The 20,864-nt window shown below is 36.1% G+C and overlaps 1 protein-coding gene across 24 annotated transcripts in view; it reads left to right on the top strand.

The window, feature by feature from the left end:
* The window catches only part of SLMAP (sarcolemma associated protein), a 78,275-nt gene that overhangs the window by 42,012 nt on the left and 15,399 nt on the right, over positions 1–20,864 (top strand). For 5 of the 24 annotated variants that reach the window (XM_059480131.1, XM_059480130.1, XM_059480133.1 and 2 more), the window contains exons 9-18: positions 189–329; positions 966–1,103; positions 2,000–2,168; positions 2,254–2,304; positions 2,820–2,870; positions 6,125–6,187; positions 11,738–11,794; positions 15,201–15,284; positions 15,545–15,604; positions 20,252–20,374. In XM_059480131.1, the coding sequence (XP_059336114.1) occupies positions 189–329; positions 966–1,103; positions 2,000–2,168; positions 2,254–2,304; positions 2,820–2,870; positions 6,125–6,187; positions 11,738–11,794; positions 15,201–15,284; positions 15,545–15,604; positions 20,252–20,374 (937 nt within the window). The remainder of the gene's footprint in view (positions 1–188; positions 330–965; positions 1,104–1,999; positions 2,169–2,253; positions 2,305–2,819; positions 2,871–6,124; positions 6,188–11,737; positions 11,795–15,200; positions 15,285–15,544; positions 15,605–20,251; positions 20,375–20,864) is intronic. The other 19 variants (XM_059480141.1, XM_059480143.1, XM_059480145.1 and 16 more) reach the window with 12 other exon arrangements.

Here is a 20,864-nt window from a genome sequence, read left to right as displayed (position 1 = left end):
GCTGTCAAAAAATCACTTACTTATACCCTGTCACATCAGGAATCTTTGATCGCTGATTTGAACATAACATTTTCTCGTCTATCAGAAGTTGCTAAACCTTTTTTAATAGAACAGGCTTTATCACAGTCTAACTTATTTAATGAGCAAAACACTAATTATTCTATTCTTGAATTATTTTCTATGTGCAGAATCAAACAGAAGACAGTATACGAAAAGAGCTTATAGCATTACAGGAAGACAAACACAACTATGAGACAACAGCCAAAGAGTCCCTGAGGCGGGTCCTTCAGGAGAAAATTGAAGTGGTCAGAAAATTATCTGAAGTGGAGGTACTGAAGTTTCATGCCTGTTCTTCTGGAAGTGCTGAAATAGTTGTAACTACTCCTATTTAGATCCCTGCTTTGTTGCTGCATTATGTCAGTATCTGTTGTACTCTGCACTTGCAGGATATTAAGTAATAGTGTTTATTTCTCCTGTTGGACAGGGCTAAGATTGTTAAACCATTAATGAGAAACTATTCTTTCAGCTCTTCCCTTTTCTCCCTGCTTTCAAAATTCATGATGCTGTTTTACAGAAATTAGTGTGTGCAGGACATACACAGGGAAAATTACATAGATGCATTAAAAAATGCTGTAAAACCTTGCTTAAACTGCAGCATTTATGGAAATATACAGTTAACCACTTGCACAAAGTGTGCTTTAAAAGGAGCTTTTACAGTCAAAGTGTAGACACTCTTTTGATATGAGATTTTATATAATAGCTCACATTATTCTCTTTTCCTTTATCATTATTTGCTATATTCCCTTGGTCAAGAAGTCTCATAAGACTAGTTGGCATCCTGTGCGTATATACTGCTTGGAAAAAATAGATCACCTGCAGTGTTTGGTAGTTTATTGTCTGCAGTGTTTGGTAGTTTATTTTCTGTCTTTTGTTATTATTTATTGCATAATTATTCTGTCTTGCAGCGGAGTTTAAGTAACACAGAAGATGAATGTACACACCTGAAAGAGATGAATGAGCGGACTCAGGAAGAATTAAGGGAATTAGCTAATAAGTACAATGGAGCTGTAAATGAAATTAAAGATCTTTCTGACAAGCTAAAGGTAATGAGAGTTTCATCTGACTTAGGATAGAATAAATGTGATAAATGGAACAAATAAATACAGTTTAATTTCTAATGCAACTAACAAAAAAGTTAAACTTGTTAAACAGTTAGCAATAGTGTCAATATCTAAGTCTAATAATGAAGTAAATTAATATTTAAGGTCCTTTATGCTGGAGAACAGAATAATCACTTTATGATAAAGCCTGTTGTCCAAGAGTCTCCAGTCCAGTTAAGTAGGCGTTGTGGAGGAGGAAGGTAATGTTGTTATCTTTGGAGACCTGAGGCAGTTGGTGCATTTATATTGGCTAAATACTGGAATTGGAACCCAGGTTTCTAGTTCAGTACCTCAGAGAAATTTTTCTTTCCAAATTAAAGGATTAAATTGCTGCTCCTAAGGCAGCTGGTTTCCCAGTAATGGGTTGATCACTGATGGTGATGAGTGTACCCAGAAGGATCGAACCTGAAATTTATTACCTTGTTTTGAGAGAGGAGACAGTTTAAAACTTATGCTCTTGAGATTCAGCAAGGAAAGAGATGTGGCTTGCAATCAAGGTGGTCTGTGCAGTGTACATTCAGTTCAGAAGGGTTCTTGGGTTGTGATTGAATTGAGATGCTGGAGACTTTGGGCATTTCTTAGTTCTAAGGCCCTTTACTCTTGCTGTTAAATTTATGTTCCTCAGTCAAAAAGTTGCTTCAGATATTTTGAGATTTTTCTCAGTCTACCTGTAGTAAAATTTGTATAAAGGTAGTAGATTTGATTTTTTTTTTTTCATTTTTTAAAACTGATTAGCTAAGAAAGTCACTTAGGTACATTTAGTTGCATAAAAATTAAGATCTATTCTTCCACATGTTAATTTTGATTTTTTGGCGGATTTAAAAAATCTTTTGGAGCAGGTAGCAGAAGGAAGACAAGAAGAAATCCAACAAAAAGGACTGGCTGAGAAAAAGGAATTGCAGCATAAAATAGATGAAATGGAAGAAAGAGAGCAAGAGCTTCAAGCAAAAATAGAGGCTTTGCAGGCTGATAACGACTTCACCAATGAGCGGCTGACTGCTTTACAAGGTTAGTCAATAGCGGGGAAAGAACTTTGATTGTTTGTTTTTCTTTTAATCTGTGAAATACCTTTTTCTTGGACTTCTGTTTACAGTACGGTTAGAGCACCTGCAAGAGAAAACTCTTAAAGAACACAACAGCTTAGGTAGGTGTGATCAGTTTCTTGTTACAAGCTGGTTTCCGCGTTCGCTATTCCGTTACCTTTGTTATGATAATCTCATAGTCTCGGTGTCTGGCAGAAGAATTCCGATTCCCAGTTTCCCCAGTAAGGAGCTCTCCTGGGCTGCTGGGGCCGTGTCGGGCAGGGCCGGCAGAGGGCGCTGCTGCTGCGGGCGTTCGCTCCGGCCCGGGGCTTGTTTTATAGCACATTTTATAACACATCTTATATCACATTTTATATCCATCTACACACACCTTATACACACGTATATGTGTGAAATAGGCAGTCATTCTTTGGCCTTAATAACCTCTTAGACGTTTGAACAAACAGCAGCATCATCTCTAGCAGGAAACACATCAAACTGCCTGGTTTGTCTGATGAGGTACTTTTGAAGTGGTGGTATGAAAAGCCAGGTACATTTCGAAATGCTGTGTTTATAAAGAAACAAAGCCCAAAACATTTTTCTTGATTCCAAAAATAATGCCCTTTCTTAATCCTAGGCATACAAGTTGACGACTTCATACCTAAAATTAATGGGAGCACAGAAAAAGGTAGTGTATCTGAGGGCTACCTTTTGTCTTATCGTTGATGTTTGAAAATGAACAAATTCAAAATGTTCTCTAAAGTTTTGCTTGGAATTTTTTCTCTTTGCAAACGAATTTGTCCACTCCTGACCAGCTTTTTGGGGGTTTTTTTGTGTATTTTTCCAGTCACGGTGTTTTTAGAAAATTCTGTAAAATACAGCAAAACCACTTGGAGGCTGTCTCTTTTTGTTGGTTTGGTTTATTTTGTTTGTGATGGGTTGTCACTGGAATCAGTAGGAGTCCACTGATTGAATGTTGTCAGAGTTGTGATGCAAGAAAGTGGAGAATTCATTGATTGTTTTTCCTTTTAATTTTCCCTTGCAACACATGTACGCTCCGTGTTTTTCTGGTAAAGTTGAGTATGATAAGTAAAGTCAGCAAAACCAATTTTTTATGACTTTAATATGAAAAATGTGAGTATATAAAATCTATAAACAGTGAAAACTAACTTGTAAAAACTCCAGAAGTATCTTTATGTGAAAAAGGAATTAATACAGATTGAACTAAGTGATAGGGTTTTTTAAAGGCCAGTTAGTTAGAGCCAAATATTTAAGCTCATGTGTCTTAACATACACAGTTTTTGGAGTGAAATTGTCCAATATCACATATAGCAAAAAATATTCCAGTTATGATTCCAGGTTGTTTAATTGGCTGAGATATATATGTCCTCTTATGTAAATTTAAACACCTACAGGAGCTGCACCAAAGCCTCCCCTAAAGCTCAGAGTACTGGTTCCTCCTGAGTGCCTCAGCATTTTGTGCACTTAGCTGTGGTGCATCCTGAGCTTAGCAAGCAGGACATGCAATGTTTGTTCCCACTTCTCTACACTGCCATGAGATTTTATTTTTATATAGACTCATCCATCTTGCTGGTGCCTGATTTTAGGTTGGTAATAGCTTAATATTTGATGGAATGGTTAAGAAATAGATCTGCTTTTTCTCTTTTTAAAACTGGAGCTAGTTTCACACATTTTGTAAAAGCTTTTGAGCTCTAACTTCAAATATAAATTATTTTACAGAGGAGTGATTTATGACATGATACTAGATTTGATTTTTTTTAAAGAAACACTTTTTGTGTGTTTTAAAATTGTTGGCAGGAATGTCATGTGAGATTTTTAAATACTGATACCTTTTACGAGTCCAAATTTTAAAATTGTCCATTTAAAAATCATTATGTGATTATAACAAATACCATTATATCATTGAAACTCACTTTTTTGGTCAAAGGTGAAGAAGCAATCCCTTTTGGACTCCTTTTGGGTTGTACAAGAGTCAGTGTCATCTGAATTGATGCATGACAAAATAGATTCTTCCATCCTATGAGTAACAGAGGAACTTGTACTTAAACCTGGAAGTTTTAGGAAGCTTTTTGCCAGGTTATTTTTCTTTGAGTACAGACAACATATAACTGCTCATTCAAGTCTCTTTCTGTGTTTATACTATCTATCACCTTTTTTGTCATGCGCATACCATGCCCTTCCATTATTCTGTATTTTAGTGCAGCTTTTCATTATTCTGTCAGTTGTACATTTTCCTGCATCTCTGCCTTACCTGATCCATCTCCATTTCTCTGGCATTTTACAGCTTGCTGCCCTGTGTTCTCCTCATGACAGTCTGTGCCTTTTTGCATCTTCCAGTCCCTTGTGTAGCCCTTGTATGACAGATGGGCAGTTATTTGCTCTGTCAGATTTTGGATTTTGTTCCCTTAAAAGCAGCAGGAAGCAGTTACTGCTGGGTTTTTGGGGGTTTTGTTTGATTTTGATTTTTTTGGGGTTTTTTTGTGGAGGGTTTTTGGGGTTTTGTTTGGCATTGTTTTGGTTTGGGGTTTTTGGTTGTTTCTGGGGATTTTTATTTGTTTGTGTTTTTTGTTTTGGTTTTTTTGGTTGGTTGGTTTGTTGGTTTTTGTTCTGCTACGTAGTTCTGCATTATTTTAGAAGAGCTAAGAATTTTGGGTTTATAATGCAGATTGAGCAACTTCGAGAATGAAAGATGAAAACTGTAAGACCCATGTAAAATCAGTATGCTTTTAAAAATTCTTTTGTCTCTCTTTCCCTCAAAGTGTATGCACACATGACTGGAATAATGGTTTACTTCACTTTTTTCTGTGGCTGTAGCAGTCAGGAGCTGTATTCAGGGCAGGGGAACTAAGAACTAGAGGAACTGAAACCTCTCCAGAGGCTTTTAATTAAAAAAGTGTATTAGAGGATGATGGTTAGGCATTCATTTTATCTTATTGGACCTGCAGAAAAGAGGAACTTGTTGGTACAGCAAGCCCCTCATAAAAGTGGTGTAGGACTAAGTTGTTTCAAAAAGTGGTATTTTTCTCAGTGTGTTGCACCACACCTGGCTTTCATTTTTACATTTTGTGAGCCAAATACTGTATAAAGAAGATATGAGAAATTTGTATAGAGTCACTTAAAGGACCAGGTAAAAATGAAAAGAAAAAAAAAGGAAGTTTAAATGTGGAAAATAAATTTTACAGCCATGGTGCTGTTTTTTAAAAGCTCTGTCCTTGTGGGTTAAAAAAAGTTTATTTTTTAGAGTAACTTTGAGGTACAGTAAAGCTTAGCAGTTGAACTTCTGATATCAGAGCTAATGATTGAGCAGTTTGGTTAGAATGTAGCACATCCTGCAGGTTTGTGCTGGTGCCAGCCTTTTCCCACTGCTGGACTCTTGGTCAAAGGATTTTTGAGGTTCTTCAGAAAGGAAGTGTTTGCACCTTGAGGAGATGCAGGATTCTCATGGAGTTGGGGGCTGAGCAAGGACCTGGGAACAGAGCCCAGTTTTTAGGAACTCTGCTGCAGAACTGTCTTTTCAAAGTGAAACTGTTTAAAAAGTATAGACATATATTCAATAACACTTGTAAAATAGAGGATTCTAGATATGAAGAATCAACGTGAAGATTAATGAAAAACTTTTAAAATACCCTTTTAAAGCTAATAAAAATACTGAAGCATATAGGTTAAAAACATGTTTCTTTTGAAAATGCAGCTGAAGTACTTCTTTCTTCTGACCAGTTTAAAAGAGTAATCTATTTCCTAATATCCCTCAGACATCATTTCAATTTCATGTGTTGTCTGCTTGCATATTAACTCAGATGTGATTCAAAAGTCCATTGTGAATACACTGACAAATATTGTTAATATGCCTTTCAAATTTTTTGTTGCATCAGTTTGAAAATGATAAGAAGATGTAAACTGAAGTGTTTCTTTCTCTACTAGAGCACTTTCTTTCAAAGAGTGGAGGGGACTGCACATTTATTCATCAGTTCATAGAATGTCAGAGTGAGTACAAGAGTGTTCACATTTGCTTTGAAAACAACAGAAAACACAGAAAAGGTGGATGAAACCAGAACTTGTCACTACTATTTAATATTTCTGTAGTAGCAGAAATTTTCTAAGCATAGAATTGTGGCATTGTGGTATTAAGCAGGGGTAATAGGATATCTTTGCTCTTGCAAAGTGATGGTCACATTGTCTCTTCTCAGTTCATCCATCATTGTACCCTGACCTACAAAAGGGTGGTAATATTGCCACATGGAGTTTAAAACTGATGTAATTTTTCTCCTGTCGCAAATTAAGTTGAAACCTGTCAGTTTAAGCAAACATCACAGGCAGCAGAGGACCGAGAATGAGGTGCCTTTTCACTTAGCTGTAATTTATCTGATAATTAAAGGCTTTTACACATTCTCCAGATTAGTTCTAACAAAAGAGCAGAAGGGAAAACAAGTCCATAGTTTGTAAGTGGAAGTCTAAGAGACTGTTCTAAGAAAAACAGAAAATTGCATACCAGTCTTTAGAAAGATGTGTTATTCTGGAATGTGAAACATGCTTTTCAAAGCAAATGCTTTTGAAAATGAGCAATGAAACAGCACTGTCTGCACATCTATAATTAAAGAAAAACTGAAGATATTAATACTTTTTGCCTACTGAAAGAAAAATATCATTAGAATGAAGAGAAACAAAGTGGTATTAAACTTCAAAAAAATCTGGGATTTTTTTACTTCAGAGTTTATAGAAATTATGTACCTAAAATTAAGCAGAGAAGCATTTGCAAGCAAAAATAAGACAGGATCATTTTTTGACATTATGGCCATTAGACTCTTTCCTCTCAAATTTTCATGAGGAACGGCAGCAGACTTGTTTGATTTTACTCTTTGTGATCCAGACTGCAGTGCCATAAACCAAATTACATGATACTGCTAATGTTTGTCTAAGAAAATTTAATCTTTATTTGAAAAATGTTTATTTAAAAACATAATGACTGGTAGCTGTCTTCTGTAAGGCTGCAGTTTAAAATCATTCCAAATTTTGCAAAGATCTTGTATGAATCTTGTTTTTCAGTACGTAAAAAATGAAGTTAAATGCTTGAGTAAACGTTTTTCTTGTCTAGAACATGAAGAGCACACTGTGCGATGTTCAAATACAAATTGGTTACCTGTTTTCATTGTTTGGATGTTAGCTTAACCTATTTTGGCAAAATTAGGTTAGTATCACTTCTGCAAACGAAATGTGACCAGTCCTGTCACTGTTGAGAAGGAAAAGTGATCAACAGTATCTAGTAAAATATTCTATGATGTTAAAGAAGTACTGATAAGGGTAAAATTAAGATCAGTGGATTTATGCTTACCCTTTCTCAAGACTTGGAAAGCTACAGTGTAAAAACTGCCAGGCCTCAAAAACTGCTTCATTTTTAAAGGAATTAATAGAGTTCAGAAGAGCTCGGGATTTTGCATTTTTTATGACAGTCTAAGTTTTTACTCTCACATCAAGAAAAATGCCAAATCATTGACTCTTTTATTTCTTCTTGGACTGAAAGTTTGCCTTTTCCATATTCAAATATGTTTAGTCAGGCCTCACAATATCATGAGGTTAAAAACTGCAAACTGTAGCATCTGTTCTTTGCCTTTTGTATGTAAATGTTGCCCTTCAGTTCTACTCCTGTTCTTTGCTCTGTGTAGCATCAAGAGTTAGGGACTCCTGGGGAGAAAAATCACAGTTCAGAGATTGTCAGGAAATTAAGTTTTAAGGCACACAGCAAAGAGTGTAGAACAATATCATACAGACTGGCAATACAGAGCAAGAATATGGAGCTCATCATGGGGTAGTATGCTGGGGTTTTGCCAAGAGGCTTTACTGAGAGGGGAGCAGGTTTATTACTTAAACAATAATAATAAAAATCCCAGAAACCAGATGGTTTGTAAAATCCAGCTTCTGTAGATTTTTAAAGGTATTATGTAATTATTTTTATTTTTTAAGCACAATGCGCTCACAACACCATCCAGTAACATGTCCTGACCTCTGACATCTGTGGAGTGTTATGAAATCTGGCTCTGAATGATCTGGGAAGTCTCTTACTTTCTGATCATTACATCCAGTTCACTTGTTGCTCATTCCATAGCTTTTTTTTAGTAATCACTGATCAAAATCAGTGAAGAGCAGAAGTCATGGTGCTTCTTTTTGATCAGTCCATGATATGCATTATTAGCCAAAATGTGATGATGTATAGACCAAAGGGAGATTTGTTGCCCTGCTAACTTCCTGGCTTTCACTCCAGTCTAACTGTTCTTTATTTGTGTCCTTTCTTTGTGATTTTTTGCATTTGATTTTAAATGCAAGTCAACTTCCTTCTTTTCACCAAGCTGATTTTTGCAGATTTATTAATAGTAGTTTTTGGATGGATTGAATTAATTATTTTGAACTTTTCCTTTGACCTGCAGGTGTCTAAGTTAAAACTGTTTAGTATCACTTTTTTCAGATGGTTGGAAATTTGTGCATTGAGGGACAGGTTTTTTATTGGTTTTCAAACCTGGCCTACTTCAAAGACTACTTTGATGGCAAAATATAAATGTAGAGGGGCCATGTTAGTTAAGTGATAATTGTAATGTTAACAGATTTTAGTTATTATATTGCACATAGTGATAGGCAATCTAAATCTAAAATTGAGTTCTTAAATTGAAAATACAGGAAATGCATAAAAACCTAAAGGAAAGCTGGCTTAGAGCTGCAGAAGAAAATATGAATTATCTGAAGGACTAACTGAGAGCTTAACTTCACAGCAGATTGTGTCAGTAACAACATTAGTTTATGTACCTCTCTGCTTTCTGCTAGGTAGGAACTGTATAGCATGAAAGCTAACGTTCTTTTGTGCCAGAAATTCAAGCTAAGATCCTTACCCTAATTTATATTTTGGTAGCCAAGTTTGCATGTCTTGATTCAGGGAAAACACTAAGTGATTTAAAAACAAATAAAGTTTATGAAGTTTTCTGAAATAGTAAAATTTTAAAATGCAGAGATTTGAAAGAGCTGTTTCAAAGAAGATGTCTGTCTTTTTTCCCCCTCATTGTTGTCTAGATTCTGCCATTTTTAGTGACTAGGGTGGTAACAGTGAAAAATAAGGTTGGAGTTTGGTGATACCAACATCCAATTTTCTGTTTTATCTAAAGTACCATATCTGTAATATCTAAATACCAGCATGCTGAATTAATCTATTTTTTGTTGGCTTATGCCATGTATTAATGGTAGCATTCTTGAAACACAGAGAATGTTCACTTGTTCTGAAAGTGAGGTGTCAGTCCAAGTGCAAAACCCTGGCTGTGCCAGCTTTGGGGCAGGCTGGGCAGAGCCTCGTGTGCTGCTGCTCAAGGTCCTGGCTGCAGGAGCAGTGCCAAGGATGTACCTTTTGTACAAATGGTCAAATCAGTAGTGGACTCTAGAAAGCAATAGGCCACCATGGAAATGGGGGGGAAAAAGCCAAAAACCCCCATGCCTGTAGTTTCTTTTAGCCATGGAAACAGAGTGTAAAGAACTGCTGCAGAAGTTTCAGTTTGGAAAACATCTGTGTCAAGAAAGGTAGTTTGTTTTTTATTGCAATTATTTATTCAGGGTTTAACAGTTACTGCATTGAGAAAGCTAGAAGATGCATCAATCCATAATGCTAAATTTTACTCTGTAAGCTGATTACAGAAGCCTATTTTAAGCTAGCAGCCCAGCATGGTTGAGCTGTTACCCCTTCAGCTCAGTTGAAAGCTGCTTGTTTTTGCATTCAGCTGTTTTATTCAGATCTACAGGGAGAATTCCCCAGCTTTTTTCTTGCTGCCTTCCCTTCCACCCCTCTTCCAGCCACAGCTCAGTACTGGAATAATCATATATAAAGACTTTTGTTTAGATTTATTTTATCTTAAAATGGAAGAAGACTCATGGTATCACTTGAACTCCTGACTTTTGTGGCTGCCAGTAACTTGATTCCCTCCACAGTGCTGTCCTCTGTCTAGGCAGTCATTCTCACCAGCTCTGAGGAACTTGAGGCTGTTCTGAACTTAGATGATGAGTGATCTCCTACAGTTGCTTGAGACCTAAAGCCAGTCCTGAAAATCCAGTGTGCTGTTCATGTGTTTCTGAAGCAGTGTTAGTAAAATGTTACATTAATGCAGAATAATATTTATAGATAAAAGTAGGTGAAGGGAACATCTCTTTTCCACTGGCTTATCTGTCTGTGTGGGAGAGGGCAGAGTACAGGACAACCTTTTGGCCATGAAAACCCTTCTTCAGACTTCAGGGTTTTTGTCTGAAAGTTTGTTTACCGTCTAGGTTTGTAAAAGATCTCTCCTCCCAGATCTTGTCCTGCATGTGTCCTTAGGTTGTCATAGTTACAGCAACATGCCATCAGAGGAATAGAGGGACAAGTTAATTTTCAGAGATACTTGAAGCTGAAAAAGCTTAAAGTTTTTTTAAGAGGATTTACTGTCATACAGCTTCTTTAGTCTGAACTCTCCTGTTTGTGCTGTTCATTCAGCCTTCTCTGTGTCTCTTTCCTGTTGACAGCACATGGAGTATCCAGCAAACTGCATTCCCTCCCTGGTTATCAGGGATCTGACAGGGACACCATGGAGGGGAGGCAGAGGCAACTTCTCAAAGCCTGATATTTCAGGGGCTAACAGCTTTCAACATGGACTAGAGTGTAAAATCTGCTGCACAGAGATTGAGGATGTGATCTGTCAGATGGGATCCTCGGTACTTCTGTGTTGGCATTGCTTCTTAAGGAATTAGAAATAATGAAATCTCATCTGCAAAAAGAAATGAATTATTCAGTAGTTTTTTTGGTGTCCTTCATTAATCCAGTCCTGTTCTTCCCTTGGTGTTCTTGTTTAACTTCATAGCCTAGCAGGAGTTAGGATGAAGTTTGCAATCTAGTCTCAAATTCCACTTCTAAGATTTTTGTGCACATCACATATATGAATAGACTTCCCTAAAGTAGACTTTGGATAAAAACTGCATTTTCATGAACTTGAATGTAATGCATTCCTAGTTTTGGAGTTTTGTGCAGCTCTCTTGAAAGGTTTAAACAAAGAAAGGCTGTTCCTGTGTACACTTCACAGGCACTGTTAAAATCAGGGGTGATGTTGAGGGGACTTCTCTATTCCTGTTTTACTGTGATGCATTTTTAGGTTTCTGCTGTGTTGGGTGGATGTCTGTTTCATGCGACCAGCTCTTCAAATTCCTTTTTTGATAACTAAACTTGAGAAACGTGTTAATTATTTGTTGCTTCTGATTTTTTTTTATTTTAAAGTACATAAAATTATTTTTTTTCTAAATTCTCATTAGTGAAGTGCAGCATTATGTAAGTTAATAAGGAGAAATAATTATGCACTGTATCACAAAGTTCTGGTAGGCTTGTGTGCTCTGTTTCATTATTCCTTGCCAGAATAAAGTTTTTGTTCAAGGCTGAGTAGGAAGTAATATTATCAGCTTTTAATTTGGTCATGGAATGTACTCTACGTAGATGCGTGCAGGGAAAATTTGAGCTTGGAAAGTAACACTTATTTTGTTTGGCAGACAAGATCATAGATGAAGGACATCTAACCAAAGTGGAAGAAACAAAGCTTTTGAAAGGTTAGACTTCTGGATTATTTAACTGTTTTTGAAGCATGCTTTTTCTGTCACTCAGTGCATGTTCTGTGTTAAGCCAGCAGTTTGAGTTTTATTGAATACGCATTTGAAGGGAAATTCAATAAAGGGGAGGGAAATTGTTTGCTGAACTCTACTCCAAATACTCTTGTAGGCTAAAAAGATTTAATGGAAACCATTTTTGAAGATTGAGTGCATGAAATACTAGTCTCAATGTTGACTCAGTTCTTACTTGAATATGCATTTTAAAAAAAAATAGTTTTTGTAAATTCATTTCAAGCTTCAGTGCCTGCATGAATTCCAAATGGGATTTTGGTTTTATTGTAGGGCTACATGGAAATAATGTTTGGTGTCATTTTAAGTTCTAAATAAAAGTGTATTTTAATTAGACTATTTTCTATCTTATCTCATAACTCTAAGTATTAACCTCCTAAATGTGTCTTTTACAAGTAAAATATATATGTGCCTCTCCAGCTCTTTTCTCTAATGTATAAAGCAAGTTAAATTAAAGGAGCTAATTAGAAAAGACTTTTCAAGGAACAGTCACCCTTACCTTGCAATGCCAAGGTCAGGACTGGTGACAAGTGTGCAGGTCAATGTTTCTCAAGTGTCTAATAATGTAAGGTTGTTTGGACTTGCAGGCTCACTCCTCTCCTGCAGCTTTTTATTGATGTCTGGACATACTGCCTCAGCTCTTTACCCTCTGAGCTTCTGCCAAGTGTTGTTGTGTTGAATAAATGTTCGTTTGCTAAAAGTTCCAGTGTTACAGAGATATTTTAATTTATCTTCTCTTCCTTTAATGCATGGAATGGCCCCTTTAACTCCTTTCTGTACATGAGGAAGCTATAGACCAGGTGCCATATTTGGCAAAAGAATGCATACAATAACTGTAATGTAACACTTGCATGCTCCTTCCATTGCAAAGCTCTGAGCTATTTTTAGTGTTTGGTAATATATTCTAACTCATCAAGTATGATGTCAACACATTTTAATATACTTTATCACTTTGGCTATATTTATTCAGCTCAGTTTTATTATGGGAAATAGGAACAACTGCTGTGATATAATATAGTATAGGAAAGAGTTTTGTTCTTATGACTCTGGTTCCAGAATAGGAAGCGAGTTTCTAATAATTTATCTTCTGCTGTTTCACATGTAGAACTGGTGCATCTTTCCTCAGGTGCCTCATCTTTTGTGCTTTGTTTCAGAGGGGGGAAGAAGCTGGTGTACCAAGTGTGGGTGGGAGGGAAGTATATAAGGGGGTGCTGTGGCAGAGAAAATTAATCCAGTGGCTGGAACTTGCACTGTTCCTCCCATTTTGTACAGAGCAGGGAAGCAGTATTTCCATGGATGCCCAGATATGGTAAAGTTAGTTGCATGTGGATCTTGCTCAGCTTAGTGCTTCTGGATCGGCCACTCATTAAAGTGACATGGGTGAGGCTTTTAGGTTATACTTCTTTTAAAGAACTATTAAAAAACTATTTTTTATTAAGGAATTAATGTGTTGGTTTAGTAATTATTACAGTTTCAGTGACAATCCTGTGAGCTTGGTTCTATATGATAATGTAAAATGTTTTGATTTGAAACACCTTTAGATATTAGTTAAAAACCTTATTCCTAAAAATAAGAAAGACCCCTTTTTGTTCTAACAAAGAACCACCCACCCCCAGAGATTAAGTTTTGAACTACAAGCAATCATTATGAAATTTGAAGTCTGCTAAAGTGGGAATTGTGTTTGTAGTACCTGCCTGCCAGGTCTGAACCTCTGGCGTGCTTTAACTGTACAGGTGCTTTTCCCTTCCTCTTCTCCGGTGATTTCGGTTGCGTTAGGGTGGGAAGAGTCTCGCTCTTCAGCAGCTGCTTTGTTTCTACTTGCTGCCTTCTGTTTCATGTATAAGTGGATGTTAATCTGGCACAGAATTATAGAAAACTTTTCATTTTAGATTAAGAAAACTTTGTGGGTTTCTTCTGGTTTTTTTTCTGTCCGTGTTCTGTCATGTTGATTTCCTCATGCAGCTGCACAGATTGTCTCCAGTTTCTGCTTCTTTTGTTCTGGGGGAAGTTAGTTCTGTGTACTCTCTTGTTATTTGAAAAGATGTGTTATTATTCCCTTGGTTTTTACTTATTTTCATATACTAATGCTGTTGTATAACACGATTTATTTACTGATGTGCTCCTTTTGTCCCATGTCCTGGTACTTCATTGTTGCATGCGTGTTATCTATATGTGGTGGAATTATTTGTGTTCCCTGTGCTTTTCTCCATGGATGGGAGATGTCTGCATGCTGGGAATGCTGTATTGACCCCTTTTTATATAATGTCTCTGCCTGGAACTTGAGACTCAGAGGAAACCTCTGGTAACCTGCAGGTGGGCAGCAGAGCTGTCAAAGCAAGGCTCTGAATAGGCAGCCAAGAAAGATTTCATTTTGCATAACCTCACCTGTATGTTGGTGACAGTTCGTTGCTGACAGACCTGCTGGGTTAGCCCACACCAGAAATGATCTGCTCTTTTCAATGAACCTATCAGAACTAAACAGTAATTGTTATTTAAGAAAAATTTTTAAAAATTTATGTCCGTCATGTGTAATATTTAGACTTTGAGTCAGGGGTGATTCTGTGTGGGATGAAGATGCACTGGTGTAATTAAATCTCTTTGATTTTGAAAATATGTGATCTCTACTAAAAGTCTAGAGCTGGGGAAAAAAAACCCCAAAACCAAAAAATCCAACCAAAAACAAAACCAAAACCAAAAAAGCCCATCAAAACCAACTGTGTGCCTTCACTGAGCTGCTGTAATAAAAGTGCTGAATTATATATGAACAGATATTTCACGAGGGTAATTTTTTTGTGGGAACAACATAACACTTTCTCTTAGTACATTTTAAACTGAAAGTTCTTTCTAGAAACTAATGTATTAATTTATATTGCTGTGATTCTTTAATGGTTCACACCATGCTTCTTTTGAACAGTACGATATGTGCAAGTCTTGTTATTATGTAATTTGTTCAAAATATTGAAACACAGTTTTATTCTTTACAGCAGTTTCTTTGACTTGCTACAGTCTCTGCATTGTTCTAGTTCTCTTTTCTTATTTGTTTGCTGATTGAATCAGCTTTTGCACAGTTCCAGCTGGCAAGAACACAGCATTAACCCAGGCTCAAGCTGTGCACGAGGCGATTGCATCCCTTATTAGAGGCTAGGCTGGGTTAATGATTCCAGAGATGCGGAATCCATTTTAGCCCAGGCTTGCAAAGAAATAAGCACCCAGCAGGTTTTTAACTGTTTCTTGAACCAAGTTGTTTTCTCTGGACATTTATCAGTAGTTTGATGTACAGGAGAAATTATGAGCAAAGCATTTATTGATTGTAGTTGCTTTTCCTTATCTCTTGCAGAAAACCAAGCACGAGTCAAAGAATCGAACGATTTGTCTGACACCCTTAGCCCAAGCAAGGAAAAAAGCAGCGACGACACTACAGGTAAGAGTTTAACTGAGATTTCTGTAACCTCTAATTAGTTTGAATTAAATCTAGGTAATTATGAGCATTTTCTTAAAAGAATGGAGTCTATTATACAGAGTTAGAGACAAGCTTAGAGCAGTGTGGTCTATTTTGCGGCTTCATAATTTGACTCTTGTAAATTGAGAAGGACATAAAATCTTCTGTCCATGTAAAGAATGTGTATATGAGAACTGTCTGCAGTCTGCCTGCTCTCTGAAAGGTGTGGGGTTTCTTTTTAGATGCTCAAATGGATGACCAAGATCTAAATGAACCTATTGTCAAAGTAGCTCTTCTAAAAGGTAAACAAATTTACTTTTTCAATTTCAGATGCATAATCTGTATATGTAATCTTTTTATCTACCTGGTTTTTATAAAAAAAATATAGTTAAAATAGAATTCTGGAATTCAAAGATGTTAATCATGTAGTAGGGAAGAGTTAAATTTAAATGTTAGTAATGACTCCTTTGAGTGATATAAAAACACACTTTTGAGTGTTGCTATAGAAATCATCTGTGTATAAATGTAATCTCTGTACTCACCAACGCTGTTCTAGGAATTTACATGTTACAACTTGGACTTGAGAATTAGAGTCAGTACACCTTTAAGATTATAGCTGGGGAGAGGAGGGATTGTTCCACCACTGACATTTTTCAAGCATTTTACTTGCATAGCTTCCATCACAGTCAGAAATGCTTCTGTTAGTTTGCAGCTGATGGGTTAATCAAAACAAGATTTTAGATTTTCTTTTTTAACACAATCAAGATTGGGAGTTTGTATTTTAACTGTATTTGGAATGATGGCTGGGGCTTAGCTTTGAGCTTCGTTTCTATAAATGTAAAATTTTTATTGGTTTTTATGCATTGAAAGCATATATTTAATTAGCAAGCTGATATTTACATATTCATTACTGAAGATTTCTGTGGCATAATAATTAGTTATTACATTTAGCCTATTGAAAATCATTTTATGCTTCTTTAACAATTAGACACTTGATAAAATCTGTAAAATTATGCACCTGTTGAGATCACAAGTAAAAGAATGTCACAGTTCTTTGTGACTCAGGAAAAAAGGAAACCATAACGGAACGTAGGAGACCTGTAAAAGAGCTTTCTCTGCAATTGTTTACACTCCCTAATTTTACGACAGAAAGGCTTCCAAAAATTGCACAAATTACTTTTGCTGTTTGGCAATGTGTATAAAATTGAGTTTGATGTTTCCCAGTGGACATCAGTTCAGCCAAGCAGTTTAGAAAGGAGGGTTTGAGATACCGGGCATGTTCCAGTTGGGGTTTGCTGTAATATCTGCAGCTAATAACAAGTATGTTCAGTGACTTTCTATGCTAGAAGGTAGACTTTGATAATGTTGTTTGTAGTGATTATAATAGTCTTATTTTTGGTTATAAAACTGAGGTTGGCAGCAACTTTTCTCTTCCTCTTGAGGCTATTTATGGGCCTTCCTATTTTGCTCTCACGAAACCATTAAAAAATATCTGTGCAATGAATCATTTGCCCTTTTAATTTTTATGAAGAGCCTATAAACCCACAGTTTTGTTTGAGTTTTTTTTCAGAGACTGACTTCATGTGCCTGACTTTGTCCTAAAAAGGATTTGATTTGTCTCAGAAAGGTTTTCAAGTGGACTTGTTATGCAGCCATACAATTAAGGAAGAGTGAGAACATTTTTGATCTGGCGGCTGTTTGGAATGCAGAAATGGCTGCTGGAAAAGGCAGAGGTCTTGTTGAAATTTACAAAAGAAATTAATGGAACAGGAAAATTATAAGACTTCTGGTTGCTGTAGATTCCTCCAAGCAATTTTCCATCAAAATTTTTGAGTGCATTCAGGATTTGATTTAAGTTTCTACAAATCAGAATCTGGCAAGGAGGGGAAGGGGGGAAGCTGTGACAGATCAGTTGGTTTTGTTTTTTCCCCCACAAGGTGAATGACTTTATTAACCATTCATAACAGTTCCCTGGACACTTCTGTTTAAACAAGCTGTTTGTGACTACCTATTGCAAAGTTAAGGGCAGGTAAATGTTGAACAGATGGAAAGGAGCAGGAAATATCATTGGAAGACTGGTAATCTTGTTCTTACCAATGTCCTTGTGTTTTCATAGTAATTACAAGAGTGATCCATGGAATCTTAGCAGGAAGTGTTTCAGCTGAGGGTTTGCTGAATAGTGGTAATTTACATAAGAAATTTTCAAAATCAGCAGTGGTCTGTCAGCTCAGAAAGTTTGGGAACCATTGTTTTATGTCAGAATAACCAGATACTTTATTTTAAATATATGGTGCAGTTTCCTTCATGTGGATCTTATGAAGCTAAAAAAAAAACCTCAGGGTTGAAATTGTTGTGTCTGACTTCACCTGAGTACCCTGAAAATTTTCTTCTAAATGACCTGAGAAATCCTGCAAAATTCTGAAGGTGAACTTTTAGAAATACCAGCCTGCTCATGAAGTTGCTTCCACAGGCCAGGCACATACAGATAAAGGATCAGTTAAGACCACAGCCTGGGTGGGCTTCTGTATTATCTCTGTTATAAAAAAAAAATTAAAATGGTTATTAAAAAGTCTTTTAAACAATTTTAAAATTCCCATTAGAGTCAACGTTAAGGGAAGCCTCACTGTATTTGTGTGGGAGACAAAGTGGTGTTAATTGAGAATATTTCTTAAAATGTGGCAAACTGATCACAGATTAAAATTGTCCACGAGGTAGAAAAAATGAATGAGGAAGAAAAAATGCTGTACTTGACCTTTTCTTTTTTATTTAATTCTTTCTGGCACCTTTTTGTAAGTCATGGTAACTCCTTAGCCTGCTTTGGGGGCAGTTAGCCATGATGTGAATTTGCTTCTAAAGGGAGCTCATTCTAAGCATAATGATATGTAGTAGTTTTATTGTTTGTAAATAGGGCAGTCCTACTTAGTGAAGAAGTACTTTTCAAAACTAGAATTAGCACCAAATTTATATTTGCTTTGAACTACAGGACACCTAATTTTCAGATTGGGTAATGCTAAGAAGCAAATATTTTCTTGTACTTATATTTCTTGGCTTTTGATTTGGAAGCATGTCAGGCACATGGAAATTCCCCTTTTGTGTTGATGTAGAAAAGAGTTTTCCTCTCATCTCTTTTGAAGCAGTACTGTCTTTTATGATGTGTGCTTTCATTGACTAGAAAATGCTGCCCCCATAAAAGTTCATTTAGGGTGTCTGTTGTTGGATTTGGGACACTGCCTCTTTATCAGGCATGATTTGAGCGTAATTTGTCGACTTCCTCATCCATTTCTTCTGAAAACTCTCATTAAAGACGGTTGAAAGTCTAATTGCTCTAAATCTTTATCCATGAGAAGCTAAGAACAAAACATATTCAATAAAGAGAAACTTGGATTTAGAGCTAATAAACCATAAAACAAAGTATTTGGATCAAATATGTAGTCCTCTCTGTTCTTTCTGCTCTCATAATTTTGTTCTGAAAAAGTCTAAAAGCACATGTGTGTTCTCAGCTCTGCTCAAACCCACCAGTTCATTACTGTGAGAGCAGGAGAAACAGCCCCTTAGAGAGATGCAGTATGAAGACTTTAGCATGATTTGCTAAACTATTTTCTTAATTAAGAGAACAAAAAAAAAAATCTATAATTGTTTTATTGATAACATATACAGCTGAATATGAATGTCAGAAGTATAATGATGAGCTAAATTGTAGTTTTGGGTATTTTTTCCTTATTAATGCAAAGTCCAGACAAACCAAAATAATATTTTTCTAAGTCTTTATCTTAAGTCCATGTGCTCTATAGTTGCAGACATTTATTGACCAGGTAACTGTGTAGCCTTTTTTTTCCACCCCCTCTCATGATACACAGCTGGAATTCTTTCACTAGTTTTCTTCCTTTACCTTTCTCACCAAACAAGCTGTATATCAAGTTTCAGCCCTCTGCCCATAGAGTTTATTAGTGCTGTTTGTCCCTACTGAAAGATCAGTTTGTGCACAGATACTGCTTAAGGAAAATCTAGTAAATGAGAGTTTGCTGGATGCTGTTGCTGCCTTTGCAGATGCCTGCAGGCTGGAGTGTTCCTGCATCTCATTTCTAGATGTGTGCCCATTACAGGACGCTGCTCTTAGTAACAAATACTGTTTTCCTCTTTTAAATTCCTCCAAAACTTCAGCTGTAAAAGTATTTTATTTTCTGTGACTGCAAGTCTTCTCTTACAAGCCTAAGAGGCATTTGATATGTGTTTTAGCTAATGCAAAACTTATGGGGAAGAGCAAATGTTTTTATTTAGAATTTAAATCATGTGCATAGATTTATGATCATATTAAAGACATACTTAGTAGTTTAAGATGCAGTTTAAAAAAAAAATCAAGTGCAATATTGATCTTACTATTCACTAAAGCCACTAAATGAAATAAGGAGGTTGGAATTTTCTTCTTTTTCTTAATTTTATTTTAGGAAATTTCCCTAAATTTTTCCTTCCCTTGTTGGTCCCCAGAGGGAGAGGCTGAGCCTGGCAATGTGATGGGTGGGTGGCAGTAGTGAATCATGGAATAGCAGCTCTGCCTGAGCCTGTGCACTGAGACAGGCTTAGGGCAGCTTCCTTTAAAAAGAGACAAGTTGTAAACACAGCCAAGGATTGTCTTAAGCTTTTGTTGTTCCATGTTTTTGTCAATACAGAAGTCCTTGCCAATTTATACAGTTTTTTTAAACTCTCTAATTCTTCCTTGTTAATTTTTGTTTTACATTGCATGTTATGTGTAATGAATGCTTTAAGGTTTGCATATGTTTTACTACTTTTAAAAGTATATTAATATTTTTGCTAATATTTGCTTAATCTAATTTTGAGTTTACTTTAACTAACTTTTGAAGATTTGAGTAAAAAGTTGCCAATCAGCACATGGCAGTGCAAATGAAGGTGTTGTACAAACTTATGATTCAAAGAAAATGTTCTTTTGTCAGATGAATTGCAGGGTGCACAATCAGAAACTGAGGCTAAGCAAGAAATTCAGCAACTGCACAAGGAGCTGATTGAAGCCCAAGAGCTAGCTAGGACAAGTAAACAAAAATGCTTTGAACTTCAAGGTGAGACCCGGATCAACTTGGTTCTGTAGGGTATTCATGAAAATTGTATATATTAGGTAGGTCAAGATAAACCAACATGTTTTCATAGTATTCAATACATCCTTGAACTCAGATTTCATCCTTATTTCAGTTGGATAATGGATGTAATTGAATGTCTTCAGTGGTAGCTCTTTGTTAGATCATCCTATCAGCTATGTAGCGCTGTTGTTTTTAAGAGGAAATAGTATAGTTCAGTTTAATTGCATATTGTTCAGTGTGCATTAGAGGTTATATTTACAATCTTTTTTTTCCTTTCTCTCACACCAGTTTGCATTTAGCAAACATGGAGTTTTCAGATCAGGCAACAGATTATATCAATTTCAAATTAATTGTAATACTACCACAATAATGGAATGATGTCTTAGTATTAACTTTTATTAAACTACTTACACAGTTTTACTACCTTTGATAACTTTCTGAAGTAATATGTTTGCTTAATCTTTTCACTGAA

The sequence above is a fragment of the Ammospiza nelsoni genome, chromosome 11 (assembly GCF_027579445.1).
Source record: "Ammospiza nelsoni isolate bAmmNel1 chromosome 11, bAmmNel1.pri, whole genome shotgun sequence".
NCBI lineage: Eukaryota > Metazoa > Chordata > Aves > Passeriformes > Passerellidae > Ammospiza > Ammospiza nelsoni.
This window is presented reverse-complemented; position numbering and strand designations above follow the sequence as displayed.